Raw genomic sequence first — 14871 nt, forward strand, 5'->3', positions numbered from 1 at the left:
CATGATTGAGGTGGTACTTGGAGCAGGAGGTTCCCTGGCAGGCACTGTCATGCAGGCTGGGAAAGGGTGACATGAAGCTGTAGGCCCTGGAGCAATGAGAAGAGGGAAGTTTGGGGGCTCTGGACCATCTCAGCCAACTTTGTCATTCTGCTTAGGGATGTGGTATTTGTCTGCTTATCTATACATTCCGCAAATCACATTTGTTGAGAATCTACTCTGAATCCAACACTGCCTTAAGGATTTAAGCTTCGTGTTGCCCACGAAGCTCATAGCCATATGGAGGAAAGACGTGAGTTACAATAATGCACTGCTCAGCGCTGTGCCAGGCCCACCAGGGGTGAGGAGGCTAAGGCAGTGGTCAGGGAAGACTTCCCCGAGCAGGGAGCCTCTAAGTGTAAGTAGGAATGTTACCATGTTGTAATTTACTTTAAAATATCCAGTATAGACATGTGATGTGTTAATTTATACTGCATCCTAGGGATAGTCAGTTGCCCTAATCAGAAATATACATTTCAGAAAGGTGTCGTTCCAATACTCCAGCTTTCTAATCCTAAAGAAACTGGAAGCTTTGAGTTAGGATAGTAAATACTAGAAATGGCTTTTCAGCAGGGGAAATTATTGGCATCTAAGTTAGCTTAATGGATGATAGACATGTTCTTTTGTTGATGGAATTAATGATGCTAAATATACATATAAATTCAGTATCGCTGGCTAAAGTATTTGAACTTTCCTACCTCTCCATAACCAGGGTTTAACAGCCTACTGAGGCCTTTAGCAAATACTCTTAGGGTGGTGCCCAGGGCTTGATAGCTGGATGATTGGGTTGGAGGATTTAGACTGCTGATGGCATTACAAGGCTCATGGGATGCTATTTCTAGAATATTTGTGCATCTGCTTTAAGCGTACCTTTCGAAATGTAAAATGGTTTTGAGATCACATAAAAAATCCAAGCTCTGGATTTCACCAAACTCACAGAAGATCTTGCCTGCTTACTAAAATGTGTTTCATTTAAAAGTATCCCAGCCAGGCGCAGTGGCTCACGCCTGTAATCACAGCACTTTGGGAGGCTGAGGCGGGCAGATCACTTGAGGTCAGAAGTTCAAGACCAGCCTGGCCAACATGACAAAACCCCATCTCTACTAAGAATTAAAAAAACTAGCTGGGCATGGTGGTGTGTGCCTCTAATCCTAGCTACTTGGGAGGCTGAGCTAGGAGAGTTGCTTGAACCCAGGCGGCAGAGGTTGCAGTGAGCCAAGATTCCACCACTGCACTCCAGCCTGGGGAAACAGAGCGATACTCTGTCTCAATTAAAAAAAAAAAAAAAAGATATCTCCACACATAGCAGAGACTGTTTCTAAAAGTTGTTTTCCTCATGAAATAGTGAAGATGTGGTGTTTTGGGGGCTAACTTTACCTGCCACAAAAGACTGTGCATGACCAAATTGGGTTAGGTCCATCTGCAACAAGGAAGCAGGCAAGTGGCGCAAGCAGAGAGGGGCCCCCTGGCAGGAGGAAGCTTAGAGTCAGGTGCAAGAGAGTTCTCAGGGACTTGTAAAAAGGCAGGTTTACCAGGGGTGCTAGCTGCTGGGGGCGTTTCCTGAAGGACTTCCGTGCTTTACTGAGCTTAGAATTTATCCCTCAAATCAGTGTTGTTGAAAATGTGCCCAAGAAGTGCCTGGGGTGGGAGGGGAGGCGGGTGGGACTCTAGAGCCTGCTTTTACAAATAAGCTCCCCGGGGATTTTCAACCCAGCAGAGTTTAAGAATACCATTTTAAGCCATTGGTGTTGGTTTTTCGAAGTGCTGGGAGGCACCAGGGGGCACAGGCTGGCAGGGAGGGAGATGACTGGATGGGTGCCTCCGCAGCAGGGCAGAGCATGGATGGGAGGGTACAGGTCAGAGGTCAGGAGGTTTCTGGATAGTCCAGATGACAGTGCTGGAAAGGGCAGGGGCAGTTTCAAAAGACACTTTAGGTAGTGATCAGTCAGTTGGCTGGAGTGCCTGGTAGGAGGGCTGGGTGAGGGAGCCAGCGGGGCAGATGACTGACAGATTTCTGGTGTGGGGATAGGATGGAGAGTAAGAGCAGCAAACCTTCCTTAGGCTACTGTTGGGTCTGCCCCTGGGTTCTGGGAATGCGGATGGAAGCACGGCCTGCAGTTCTGTCATTCTCTGGGCCTGTCTGGGCCACTGGCCCAACCACCCATGCCAATCTATGAGACTGAACCCCCCTTAGCCCACTCGTGGCTGCCCTTGCCAGCAGTGGCTCAGCCTCTCCAGGTCCTCAGTCCCTGCCTGTGCCATGCCTGGTAGCTGATGAGTTCTAGAAGGTGTGGTTTCAAATGAAAAAGGCATTATGTGATAATACTCAAAAAAGGTGCTATTATAACCTTCACTACTTAGTTCCTTTTAAATAAAATAAAGACAATCCCCAAAGTGGATTATGTGGAATGGACAATGAGGGCTGTTTCCCCACGGTCACTGTTGCCCCAAATCCCTGCCAGATGGCCCGGCAGAGCAGCTCGGGTTTCGGCAAATTGCAGAACCTCATTAGGACTCGATTTCATGTTTTTAGCTGCTGTAGGCTCTATATCAGATGATGATGACTTCTGAAGCCTGTGTGACAACACAATGAAAGCATGCTAGTGACGTGTCCGATGAAATCTGAAACAATCCATGAATTCTTTGCATATTTTATTTTTCTTTTTTTGATTTCCAACTCACACACATCTGGCATATTTTACATCTTTGCAATAAAACATGGTTACAATAGCTTAAGGAATTTATATATCCAAAATATTTCACCATGATCTCAAGATGAAATGGACTTGTCTTCCAGATGTTCAGTGTCCTCCCAATTCTAAGCTACAAACTCAAGATATTGCTTTACAGCCTGGTGATGAATAACTTAATCACTATGCTGATTCCCCATAATTTCAGAATTTCATAAATACAAACAACAATGAAGAAGGAATTCAGTGCTAAAACTTACTAGTACAAGGTGGATAACAAATAAGTAATCACATCAATAAATAATGATATGTTTCTGGTGCAAAGTGCCAATACAAAGAACCCATTATCTTGTTTTATCTTTTTAAATAAATGACTGCAAGTGAGTGTAAATTCTGAGAAAATTACATTCCTGTAACATGCCTCATAGCCCTACCGACACAATATGTACATCTATGACGATACAGTCACCAAATATACAAAGAAGAAACATGAAGAAAGTGTATATACCCCTGGGTGTATAACTTGATCAGTACAATGTATGGAAAATCATTTGATAGCCATCATTTTATATCATAAAAGATGAAGTGCCTTAGGCTAAGAATGTGGCTTTTGGTGAGAATTTCACGAGAACCTAAAAGAATAACTTCAGTTTATTGTTGTAATAAAGTCTGACTTGTTATTAAAGAAACTAAGCTATTCAAGAACCAAAGAGAAAAAAAAAAGTTAGCATCAGATTATCCTCCCCTGATGTATACACACCAAGCCAGTGGGATGACTCTGGAAGAGATGTGCAGGTGCTGGGAAGTTATTACTACGGAACTAACGCTCATAACTCCTATTTATACAAGAAAAACCAGGACCTCATCCCTAAGCCCCCTTTCTGCTGTGTCTTCAAATTATGCAGGGTAGGGCTGAATTTTCTTTGTATAAAGTACCCAAAATGGCAAATAATGGCTTAGTATCCAAATGCTTTATGAGCAAATTTCACTTAGAAGGGATGAATTTAGATTAAAAAGTGCAAACTATATTTTGGCGAAAATGTCAAAAATTACTGATGGAGCCCAAATTCAACCCTTTCATACAAGCTGTGTCCTTGGACAGATCTTTCTGTTTCATAGTGTGAATGCACCTGTTCCATCAAGCCATCAGGAGTAAGGAACATGCAAGTTGTAACTCCACAATAAAATTAAGAAACATTTTGTTCTTTATACAAGGTTTTACTTTTACAAAAGTATTCCTTTTAAATAAGATGCATCTGATGTACAAAGTATCAAACGTGTGTGTGTGTTTTTTTTTTTTTCCTCAGCTTGAAAAGAGGCTGGAAATGGGATGCAGGTTAGGTTCAAAGCTTAAACTTTGTAACAACTGGACACAAGGTTCCTCAGAATTGTCAAAAGTCTCTTGTGACACATCCTACAACCTTTTCTCAATAAACAACAATATATGAAATAATTACCAAAACGTCTCCTAATTCATATAATTTACATGATATAAGCTTGCTTGATAGCAGCTGGTGTTCAGTCGTGAAAAAACACACAAAGTAAAATGTTGCTGACTACAATGTACAGCTATTGCTGGGTGTGATGGAATGCACAAACGGAGGTCGATGCAGACGAGTTTTTCCCACCAGAGATATTGCCTTTCCATGCAGCACTTGTGCTCTCAGCTTTAACTTGGCTTTTGGGTCTTTATCTTCAGTATCTGTTCTGATGCTCATAATGCCACCGATTAAAATCTATATTAAAAGCTACAATGCTACCAGAAGCCATGCCAGTGATCAGAGTCCTGGAAAAGCAGAAACAGCAGTTAAGAGTGATATAAAATCATTTCTGTGGTTGCTATTTTATACTAGACAGTATTGTGATCTCAAAGTTTGGCATTTTACACTAGACAGTATCATGATCTCAAAGTTTGCCAAGTCTTATTTTTGTATTTATGGAAGTAGGACTGAAATTTCTTCTTGGTTCTGCTGAGAGGAGCACAGTTTGCCTGCAGACGCCTGGCCAGCCGGCCCTGCTGCAGAGCATGAGGGGGCCACGGAACCACATTTCCAGCCTCTGCTGGCGGCCCCATTTCTCTCAGCAATCACACACGTGCCTGTCCGCTGCCTTGTTTTGGGCATCTATTGGCTTCTCTGAGGATATCTGGCATTTCTTCCTATCTCTTTGACCTTTCTCTGCTTTGCCCCCTTGAATCACTCCACCCCTTGCCCTCTTGGTCCACACTCTCCCTGGACATAAAGGCAATGACGTCTCATCTGAAGCCCCAGATGCTGATTTCCCATTGTCAAGTGGGGGTCACTGCCAGGCTGTATCACAAAACCCTCAGATTCAACACGTCCACCATGAATCACTGGTACCTTCTGACCTTGCTGGTCTTTTACTGGTTAAGTCACCTTGTCTCCTCTCCCTCTCCCTCCTAACTGATCAGCTGTTGAGCTCAGGCTTCTTTTTCGGGGATGTTCCTCCCCAGTCCCACTGCCACTGACTGAACTCAGGTTTCAGGATTTCTGTCTATATAAAGTGTTGCTTCACTTTTGATTCGACACCTTATCCAATAAATACCTTTTGAGTAATATCCCCAATGTATGTTTACCAGTTTATAATTGATATGCATGCGCTATTCATTATAAAATGACAAAATAATCAAAACCAAGGATGAGATTAAAATAGAAATAGAAACTTAGTATCTTTCCCCCCTCCATTTGGAGACCCCCTAATACTACTGCGACTTTGAATATGCTCTTCCCTCCACCCTCTTTGTTCATGCCTAGTGAATGGATAAGCATCTTCTGAGGTCTTTCCTGCCCTCCCCCGCCCTCAAGAAGAGTTCATCCCTTCCTCCTTCTGTTAGTCTGTTCCTGGTGCCCTCATATTCAATGATTATGAGGATCTGAGCTCTCTGGGGTCAATTTCTTACTGTGGATCCTTAGTACTTTGCATTGCACTCAACCTATGGTGATGGCAGCCAAATGAATATACGAATGAGTAAGAGTATCAGGGAAATACTGAAACTACTTACAAACAAAAATCATTTCAAACACTCTGGAAGCACACATATATACAAATAATAACACAATAAACCATTCCCATTTATTTGTAAGTACAGGCTGCTGCACTCTGGAACACTCCAATAATAACCTTAAACCTTCTTTAGAAACAGCCTGGGCTGCAGACCAAACATCCTTTCCCAGACTAAATTAGCTTACAGTGTTTTTCCTGATGACTTCAGTACCATTTTATTATATCATGAAGATGCTTTGTTAACTTTATTATGTGTCTTAATATTTAAAATATTTTAAAACCAATACTGTTATGAGGAATATTACAAGTAGTTGGGAAAAACGTCAGTCAACAAGCTTTTCTTATTTCTGTTAAATAGCAAAAATTAGAAATCACGTGCCCTCTTCAGATTATAGGGTTGTAGTTTATTTTAAAGGCTTAGTAACTTTAGACTTTATATTTCTAATATTACTTTCACTTTATAAGAAACCCAAAGGTAAATTTTAGGAAATAATAAAATCTTATTGCAAATTGAAGAATGGAAAATCATTAATTGATTAACGTTCATATCAACTCTTTCCAAGAAAGAGTTAGATTAAAGGATTAAAGGTTTTTAGGGAAATACAATAAAACAAAATAACGTAAATGAGAAACAGGTAAATGAGAACATGGGGGTAAAAGACCGTTCTGGGTAATGCATGAATGCCACATGCTGTTGAAAGGGAGGCAGCTACAGCCCACCCCACACTGCACTTTGCTGGAAACTCATTAGCTAGAAGTAGGTCTCACACTGAATCCCACCTCTGCTGAAAAATACGTGTTTCCCTCACATCATATAAGCCAGGGTGGCCTGTCTGAGACTAGGCAAGGATCTGAGAACAGGGAACTTGGTGGGAGTAAGTTCTATGTCTTGGGCCCTTAAAACATGTCTGGAGGCGCCTGTTCTTCATCAGATCCATTTCTTTTTTTCCTTCTTATTCTCTTCCTCTGTTTCCCTCTCACTAGAATCCTTACTCTTCCCCTCATTTTCCCCTTTTCTTTGCCAGTTTTCCTTTCATCTGGATGCTGGAATTGCACTCAGAGCACAATTCACCCTTGGTAGAATGAAGAGAGCCTTCAATGACAGTTCTCAGTGATGACACTTGTCCTTGACGCAGCTCACCTCTGGTCATGGGACAAGTCCATTGCTCTAATGCCAGCATCACATCCAGGGTAAATGTACAGTTGCTTGAAGTCACAGGCCTGCCAGACCTCTACTACCCCATTGTCCCCTCCGGTGACCAGGTTCTGGCCATCACTGCTCAGGAGAATGGCCTTCAGAAAAGGTAAAACAAAACAAAATAAAAAACACAACAACCATCTCTCTCAATTTTTCCTAAATAGCCAACTGTCACTACTGAAAAGTACTCAGTACAGTTCCCTTGTCATTATTGACTACTGTTAGTTATTTGTCCAACTTTTATCAAGTTCAATCCACAGAATTCCCAATGTGGAATTCATAGAAGTTCTTACATATACAAAAGGTCTTATTAAAATCAAGATTAAATTCCCAAGAGAATATTACCAATTTAATCCAGGAAGAACCTGAGCATTAAGTAACATGTTTAGTTAAATCCTGAATATTAATATTGTAGAGAATTTTAGAACAAATGGAAGAAGCATATTTCAAAACAGTGTTTAATAATGACAACCCAGCAATTATAATTTATTTGTGAATGAAGGGTAAATGGGTATATATAATTTTTGTTTAGGGTTCTAAAGATAGAAATCTTTGAAAATAAACTCACTTTTAATGTTGTGAGGGTGCAGTGCTGAAACAATTATAAAAGGAGCTTTAAAAACCCTCTTAAGGGTCTAAGCTTTAATCAAACAGCTATCATTTCTGAAGTCTAATTCACTGAGTTAATTACTTGCAATTAAATGAATTTTGAATTTGTTTAAAGTATCAGTCCACATGAAATTATATACTTTTAATCTAGAAGACATCTGGATGGCACAGAAATTCTATTATGAATTATTTAATGTAAAACAATCAATCTTTAATCTCCTGGCTTCAGTCCTACTTAGCACGAAGTATGCAGATTTACCCGTGTTGAATCATTGATCTCCATTTGAGCCAAAAGTTTCCCATTAATGCTGAAATTGCTGAATCGCCCTCGTTCATAGTATATGATACAATGGCCTTCGCTGGAGACAGAAATCAAGCGTGGGAATAAGCAGTTTTCTGGTCCTTCAAGGGCTCTCAGCAAATCTCCAGTGATGGTGTGGACAAGGCAAGGGCCCTCTGCAAAGTGGGGACATCAATGCCAGGGTCAGTTGCGGATGACAAACGACATAGTAGCTCCCACCAACCCAAAAACCTCGCTGAGTGTGCACTCAGATGTGATGAAAGAGGTAGGCTGGCCAGGCCAAGCGCTGATGTTATATTTAAACAGAGCAAAGCCAGAGCACCTGTCACATGTCACACTCCTGCGCTGCACACCTCTTCACCAGGTAAATACTTGGTCTTTCCTTTGTCAGGTAATATTCATAACAAAATGGTATAGTTCACAGATTATGTGAGAATAAAAGATTTTGTGTGCCAGACATTTTTTCTTAATATGCTTTTATAAACTTTTCTTGAAAGTTTAATAGAATTATCAGAACAGCTGCTCATTTTCTCAAGTAGCCTCAAAATTTTACGCATTGTACCACATAAATACATTACTGTCAAGTACATTTTACCTTTTTCTGTCATCTGTGCATAAAATGTAAAAGCAAACTTGAGAAAACTTATTATTTCAACCTACAGAAACATACTTTGTTACATAAATGAATAGTGAGGCAAGAGTGTGAAAGAAGGATAAAGAGTGACATTTGGCTCTGATTGTTTCTGGGTTTCTTCACCCTTACAAAATAGTGTTGATAAGGTAAAAAACTCACTGATCAGTTCATAAAAATTGCTCACTATAGCTTGGTATTATCTATCTATTCCCTTGTCGCAAAAAGATCTCCACAAAACAGTGTATGAATTACATGCTTATTTTTAATTGATCTGAATAGACACATATTTTACAAAGCAAGTGACATTATTAAATTTTGTCCTGATTACTAAAGTAATAGACTTGCCCTATAAAGAATTAGGAAGACACCAGCAATCATCTCTAACGTCCGGCAGCCCCTGCAGGAAATGTCTCTTTCTTGGTGCACGCTATGTGTCACTTACTGTCCTTTTTTTTAACTTCACAGGGTAAAATGATATTACACATATTATGACTTTTTAAAATTAAAAGGCTGAAGATATCCTTAGTGTCCATTTATGGGTTATTTATTCTTAGATACCAAAATTTTAAAAACATGGTGCCAGCCTTCAGAGTCTATCCATTCTCCATAGAACAGCTGAAATGAGCTCTAACAACCAAACCGATCGATCTCATCACCTCCATTAAAAAACTTCAATCGTTTCCAACTAGACTCATTAAAAACAAAAAAAAAAATTACAAATGCTTGCGTCCCAGGCCCCTCACATCCCTTCAGCCTTCTCACTCCTCCAGGTTGTGCACCACGGTGATACTCCAGCAGCAGCCAGGGCTCCTTTCTGCCTGGGAGTCTTCCTACAGAGAATTGCTATTTGAGCCATAACTAGGACGTACGTTTCCTGACTTGCTGAAATGAAATGTCTTCTACAAAAACTCCAAAGAGGCTGGGTGTGGTGGCTCACGGCTGTGATCCCAGCAATTTGGGAGGCTAAGGTGGGTGGATCACCTGAGGTCAGGAGTTCAAGACCAGCCTGGCCAATATGGTGAAACTCCATCTCTACTGAAAATACAAAAAATTAGCCAGGCCCAGTGGTGTATGCCTGTAATCCCAGCTACTTGGGAGGGCGAAGCAGGAGAATCACTTGAACCCAGGAGGCGGAAGTTGCAGGGAGCCTGGATTGCACCATTGCACCCCAGCCTGGGTGACAAGAGCGAAAGTATGCCTCAAACACAAAACCAAACCTCCAAAGAACCAAGTAATCTTTGTTTCCTTTCCACCAACCTCTACACAGCCCCTGGCCTTATAAAGAAAGGGACTTACAGAGGAAGGGGGTCCAAGGCCCTGTATGATGAGTGACCTGACCCCTCACCTCCCCCACTACATCAGGGATACTTTCCCCTTGTCTTTTAAATGTCCTTTATAATGGCTGCATCATATGAATATACTGTAATTTAATTTATCAGTGTTCTGGTTAGAATGCTGTTGACCACAAAATACTATATAAAATTTTATACATATATTAGTGCTAGTAAATATTAATCATAAAAGTAAACATCTACAAATAACTTCGGATACCATTTGTCTATGGGAAGCTTCCTGGAAGAAATAAACTGGCAATCATGCTTAGTGTGAGAAAACCGTCAAGTTCCTAAACATTGAAAATGAAAGAAATGACTTCTGACCTTTAGCACCGCTGATAACAAGCCCAAGTTCTGCACAGACAGAAACACAGACAACCTCATGGTCATGGCCTGTGAGGACGGCTCTTGGTGCAGGATAGTCACCTGCAAGAAAACAGCAGCAGTGAGGCACTACAGACCAATGGCAGGGGGAGAGAGCTACACCAGCAACGCAACGTTCAATAAATACCCATGTTTATTATGTGCATTATTATTAAGCTGTGTGACCATAAGCCACTTACTTAACCTCTCTGCTCTCCTCTTCTGTGAGATGCACATAACTAGCGAGCCTACTATACATGCTGTTTAGATGACAGGACAAGTTAACATATGTGACATGCTTAGAACATAACGGGAGTGGTAATGGCTATTCTTTTTCTTCCATTAGTGTTATGAAACAGGTACAATGCCTGCTAAGGCATTTATCTGTGTTACCTCATGTATTTATGGTAAGGCTCTGTGTCATAGGAACTCTTACGATGCCTAGTCTATCGCCTAGAAACCCAAGGCTTTGCAAGGTGATTCAACTTGCCCAACAGCTAAGAGCTGGAATTGAACCCACTTCGCTTTATCAGTGCGAACCTAGCTAAAAAGTCCAGCTGAATTATATCCCAAAAGCATTTTCACTGCTAACTGCTTTTATAAACTGAAGGACTTAGAGAATATTATGCCTTTTGTAAAAAGTTCTACATTTTTCTCTTTTATTGGAAGGAAATGAGCTTATTCTGCATCACCCATATAGGTTGTTCCATTTGTGATCTTTCTTTTCTAGCACTCGTGTTCCTTGCATGCTTGCCTGTTTTTCTCTGTGAATTCCTATTTTTGGTGGGGTAACCAACCCCAGCCCCCATCTTGTCTCTCAGAGAACCACCCTGTACTTTGGTCTTGGTGCTCCTCTTTCCCAGAGCTGCCTCCTAGGTTGAACTATTGGCCCTCACTGGGGTTGGGGGAAGTTAAATGTTCCAGGGCTGGCAGATGCGCCTCCCCTTGGACAGCCCCTTCTTTGGTGCTTATGGGACTTCTGGGTGCTGGCCAGCTGGACTGCTGATCCAGTTCTCTGCCCACAGTGGCAAGAAGGAAGCCACAGGGAGTTCATGAGGAAAGTGCATAATCATAAGGCCTTACCCAGTAAGGCGCCCCACATCTTCCACTCTGGTCGGCCAAGAGCCCCTTTCTTAAGACCTGCCTATCTTAAGACCCGCCTATCTTCTGTCTCCCCAGGGATTTATGTGCGTTTTCTCAGACCCATCAGCTCCAATTTTGTTTCTGAGGTATCTCTTAGATGGAGTGTGGGAGAAGCGGGACAGCAGTTCATGCTAGCTTGCCATCTTCTTCTAAACACATGGATGTTGCTATAATGTGTTTTGACTATTGGTTGAGTGTCCATTTACAATGTCAGCAGTCCTGGATTTGTCTGAAACATATTTATATAATTTGTTAAATTACGTTTCACACTGCAGGAAAAAGGTGAAAAAGAAACAAATTGTTTCAAAGATGCCCTGGGTTCCCTGGTAAAATAAGCTTTAAGCATTGATAAGAGTTCTCAAAAGAAAGGAAATCAGCATATCAGAGAGATATCTGCACCCCTGTGTTGACTGCAGCACTATTCACAATAGTTCAGATGTAGAATCAACCTAAGTGTCCAACAAATAATGAAAAGATAAAGAAAATGAGATATATTTACATAATGGAATATTATTTTGCTATAAAAAAGAAATCCTGTCATTTGCAACAACATAGATGGAACTGAAGGACATGAGGTTAGGTGAAATTAGCCAGGCACAGAAAGACAACTGTCCCATCTTCTTACTCATATGTGGGAGGTGAAGAAATTGATCTCACAGAGGAAATAAACAGAATGGTGGTTACCTGAGGCTGGCAATGGTGGTGGGGAGGGGTTGGTTAATGGGTAGAACAATACAACTAGATAGATACAGTTAGATAGAAGGAATAAGATCTAGTGTTTGGTAGCAAAATAGAGTGACTACGGCTAATAATTTATTGTACATTTCAAAATAACTAGAAGAGAAGATTTGGAATGTTCCTAATGCAAAGAAGTGATAAATGTTTGAGGTGTTGGATATCCCAGTTACCCTGATTTGATCATTACACATTGTATCATTGTATCAACACATCCCATCAATATGTACAACTATTATGTATCCATAAAAATTAAATCTTTAAAAAGGTATTGGTAAGATTTTATGTGTAATATCAGCTTTAATTTTTCTAAATGATAATTTTAACTTGGAGAGACGAGCATACTGGAAAACCCTGAAATTATACACAATTCATTTATATAAAATAAATAGTTTTGAGACCTTTCCCTAATGTGCTGTGGAAAAAATAAAAAGCAATCTGATCCTATTGCAGGGAATTGAGAAAAAAATGTATAAAACTATTCCTTATGCATGTTATACATTTTCTGCTAGGAAATGAGTTTTTCAAAGGCTCGTGTCTGATTTAGAGGTTTAAAATGTTTTATTTTTTTATTACAATTTCCCCAGATCATCTGAATAAACTGTGGAACTTAACTATTAGGGGATATTGTTTAGGGCCCCTGAAAGCACTGTTTCCTTCTTTAAGTGAAAGGCAAATAAAACGCCATTCCAGGCTTTCTGAGTTGGCAAACCTGCAGCGGTTTGCTTATTTCCTATATTTCATTTAGCTTATTTCCTATATTTCATTTTGTTGCTAGGGACAGATGTCACACACCCCAACAATCCTTCAAAATCCGGGGAATATTCTGTCACTGTCACATCACAGTTGATGGATGTAGCCCAGGGTTAAAGGGCCCAGTGCAGAGGGAGGTGCAGGTGGAGCGCCCCTCTGAGTGCCCCGTCATCGCCCTCAGCCCCACCACTGCCTCCACAGAAGCACTCGCCATGTGCTGGAATGACTAGAACTGATGAAGAACAAACACGTCCAATTTTTAGATTCCTCATAGACATGCATTTGGAAACTCCAAATATTAAAAGGCTTAAAATAAACAAATTCCATCCTCCTTTTATCAAAGGTCATTTCAATATTCTCAAAACGGATGATAAAAAATATACTAGTATTAGATGCTGCTTATTCACATAGACAGGAGAGGTTTTTCAGTGAGATGGTCTCTGGCTTTTAGAGAAATGGGCAAAGAACAGAACTCATGGTTCTTATTTTAAACCTCATTTGTGGGACACTGATATGCAGGGGAAGCTGTGGTCCTTCTGATTTAGAACTAAACAGAGCCAGTGGATTTCTAAGACCTCCGCTCCACAGCAAGAGGATAAACCTCCTGGTATATGACATTCAAATTTTATTTCTGACCCTGGGGAAGTCACTGCAGAATCATGGCAGAAGGTATTTTCATTCATGTTTATACTTAGATAAAATATGATGGAGTTTTTAAAGTTAAAATCCAAGAATAAGGGATTTAGTCAAAGGGTATGGTGGTTTCATTGCTACTATGATTTCAAGATTTATTTCAACATATTAGGTTAGAAATTTGCTGGAATAGCTGAGAAGAACAGTATCGGTCAGGAGTCCCTTCTCAAGACCCCAACTCCTCAGCCACAGGCGGGTGCTGTGGAGGTCTGTTCCAGTTACCAAATATGCTTGGACCTGCATTTCCTAAGATCCTAAGATAATGCAAGTGAAAACATTCTGTGGGTTGGAAAATGTCAAATTCACCCGTGATGTGGTTTCATTTCCTTATGTACTCATAGAGTATTCAGTGAAGAATGGAAGATAGATGTGGTGAAAGTATTTATTCATTCACTCTAACTTCTTTTTCCTCTTCAGAGATAACAATGACTACATTTTCCTCTGAGCCCTGCCACTGCAGGACAACCTCTTCTCTCGAAGTCCTGAGCCCAGACCTAGGTCACAGTACATGACTCCCCTACGCTCACCTTCTAAAAACAACTAATAGTATCATCCACCTCCTCTTCCTCAGGAAGCTAGGCTCTGTGTAAAGCCCGGACACCCCCTGGTCTAGAACTTGAAGTTCTCTGATCAGAACACATTAGCCACTCTGTATATATTGCTTCCAATCTAGGCCAAAGACCTTTCTTGAAGTCTTAGTCCCATAAAGGGAAAGGAAAAGCAGAGGCTGAGTGGCAAGGAGCTCCCTTCTCAGTCTGGAACCCTGGAAAGTCTCCTTGTGTTAGAATGAGGGATGGGGTGGCTGAGTGGTCTACTGCAGAATGGGCTCTGTGCTATGGATGTTCCAATACATCCATTACCATTTGGTCCTCAAAAAGCCCTGCATGGTGAGAACTATTACATATGGAGCTATGCTTCCTCTGATCTTAAAAAGATGGTTTAACATATGCTAAATCCTAGCTAAGATTCTCTGCTCCGAGAAGTGATACAAACTTGTTCAATGTATCTAAATCTAAATACACTCTACAAATCTCTCTGGGCTGTTCATCGCCCATGCTTTCATTTCTTATAATAGCACTGGTTAGTGGCAGTTGTGGAGCTGGGCACCAGGACAGTCTTTTTAAAAGAAGCCTGGATGCAAACAAAGAGAGGGATGTGATTTGGCAGATGTTTGGTGACAGGTTGTGGCTGGCAGGAGGGTCAGCGTCCAGAGCTGAGGCACACACAATGGGAGCCCAGAGAAGGTGTGTGTGCACAGCTGGAGTCTCCTTTGCAATTGGCTTCTCCTTTCACAGTCTGCATAATGCCTGTACACGAGCTAAAAGACTTATTTTTAAAAAGTGGAATAGAAAGGCGTA

The 14871-nt window shown here is 41.0% G+C and overlaps 1 protein-coding gene across 6 annotated transcripts in view; it reads right to left on the reverse strand.

Annotated features, from left to right (window-relative positions):
* Positions 1-2671: 2671 nt before the first annotated feature.
* The window catches only part of LOC105486020 (neurobeachin), a 747447-nt gene continuing 735247 nt past the window's right edge, over positions 2672-14871 (reverse strand). For 4 of the 6 annotated variants that reach the window (XM_071081645.1, XM_071081644.1, XM_011748658.3 and 1 more), the window contains 4 exons: positions 10151-10252; positions 7817-8013; positions 6892-7043; positions 3371-4512 (listed from right to left, as the gene is read on the reverse strand). In XM_071081645.1, coding sequence (XP_070937746.1) covers positions 4422-4512; positions 6892-7043; positions 7817-8013; positions 10151-10252 — 542 coding nt within the window. In that variant the 3' untranslated portion in view covers positions 3371-4421. Of the gene's footprint in view, positions 4513-6891; positions 7044-7816; positions 8014-10150; positions 10253-14871 lie in introns of all 6 variants that reach the window. The other 2 variants (XM_011748656.3, XM_071081647.1) reach the window with 1 other exon arrangement.

This window comes from Macaca nemestrina, chromosome 16 (assembly GCF_043159975.1).
Source record: "Macaca nemestrina isolate mMacNem1 chromosome 16, mMacNem.hap1, whole genome shotgun sequence".
Classification (NCBI taxonomy): Eukaryota; Metazoa; Chordata; class Mammalia; order Primates; family Cercopithecidae; genus Macaca; species Macaca nemestrina.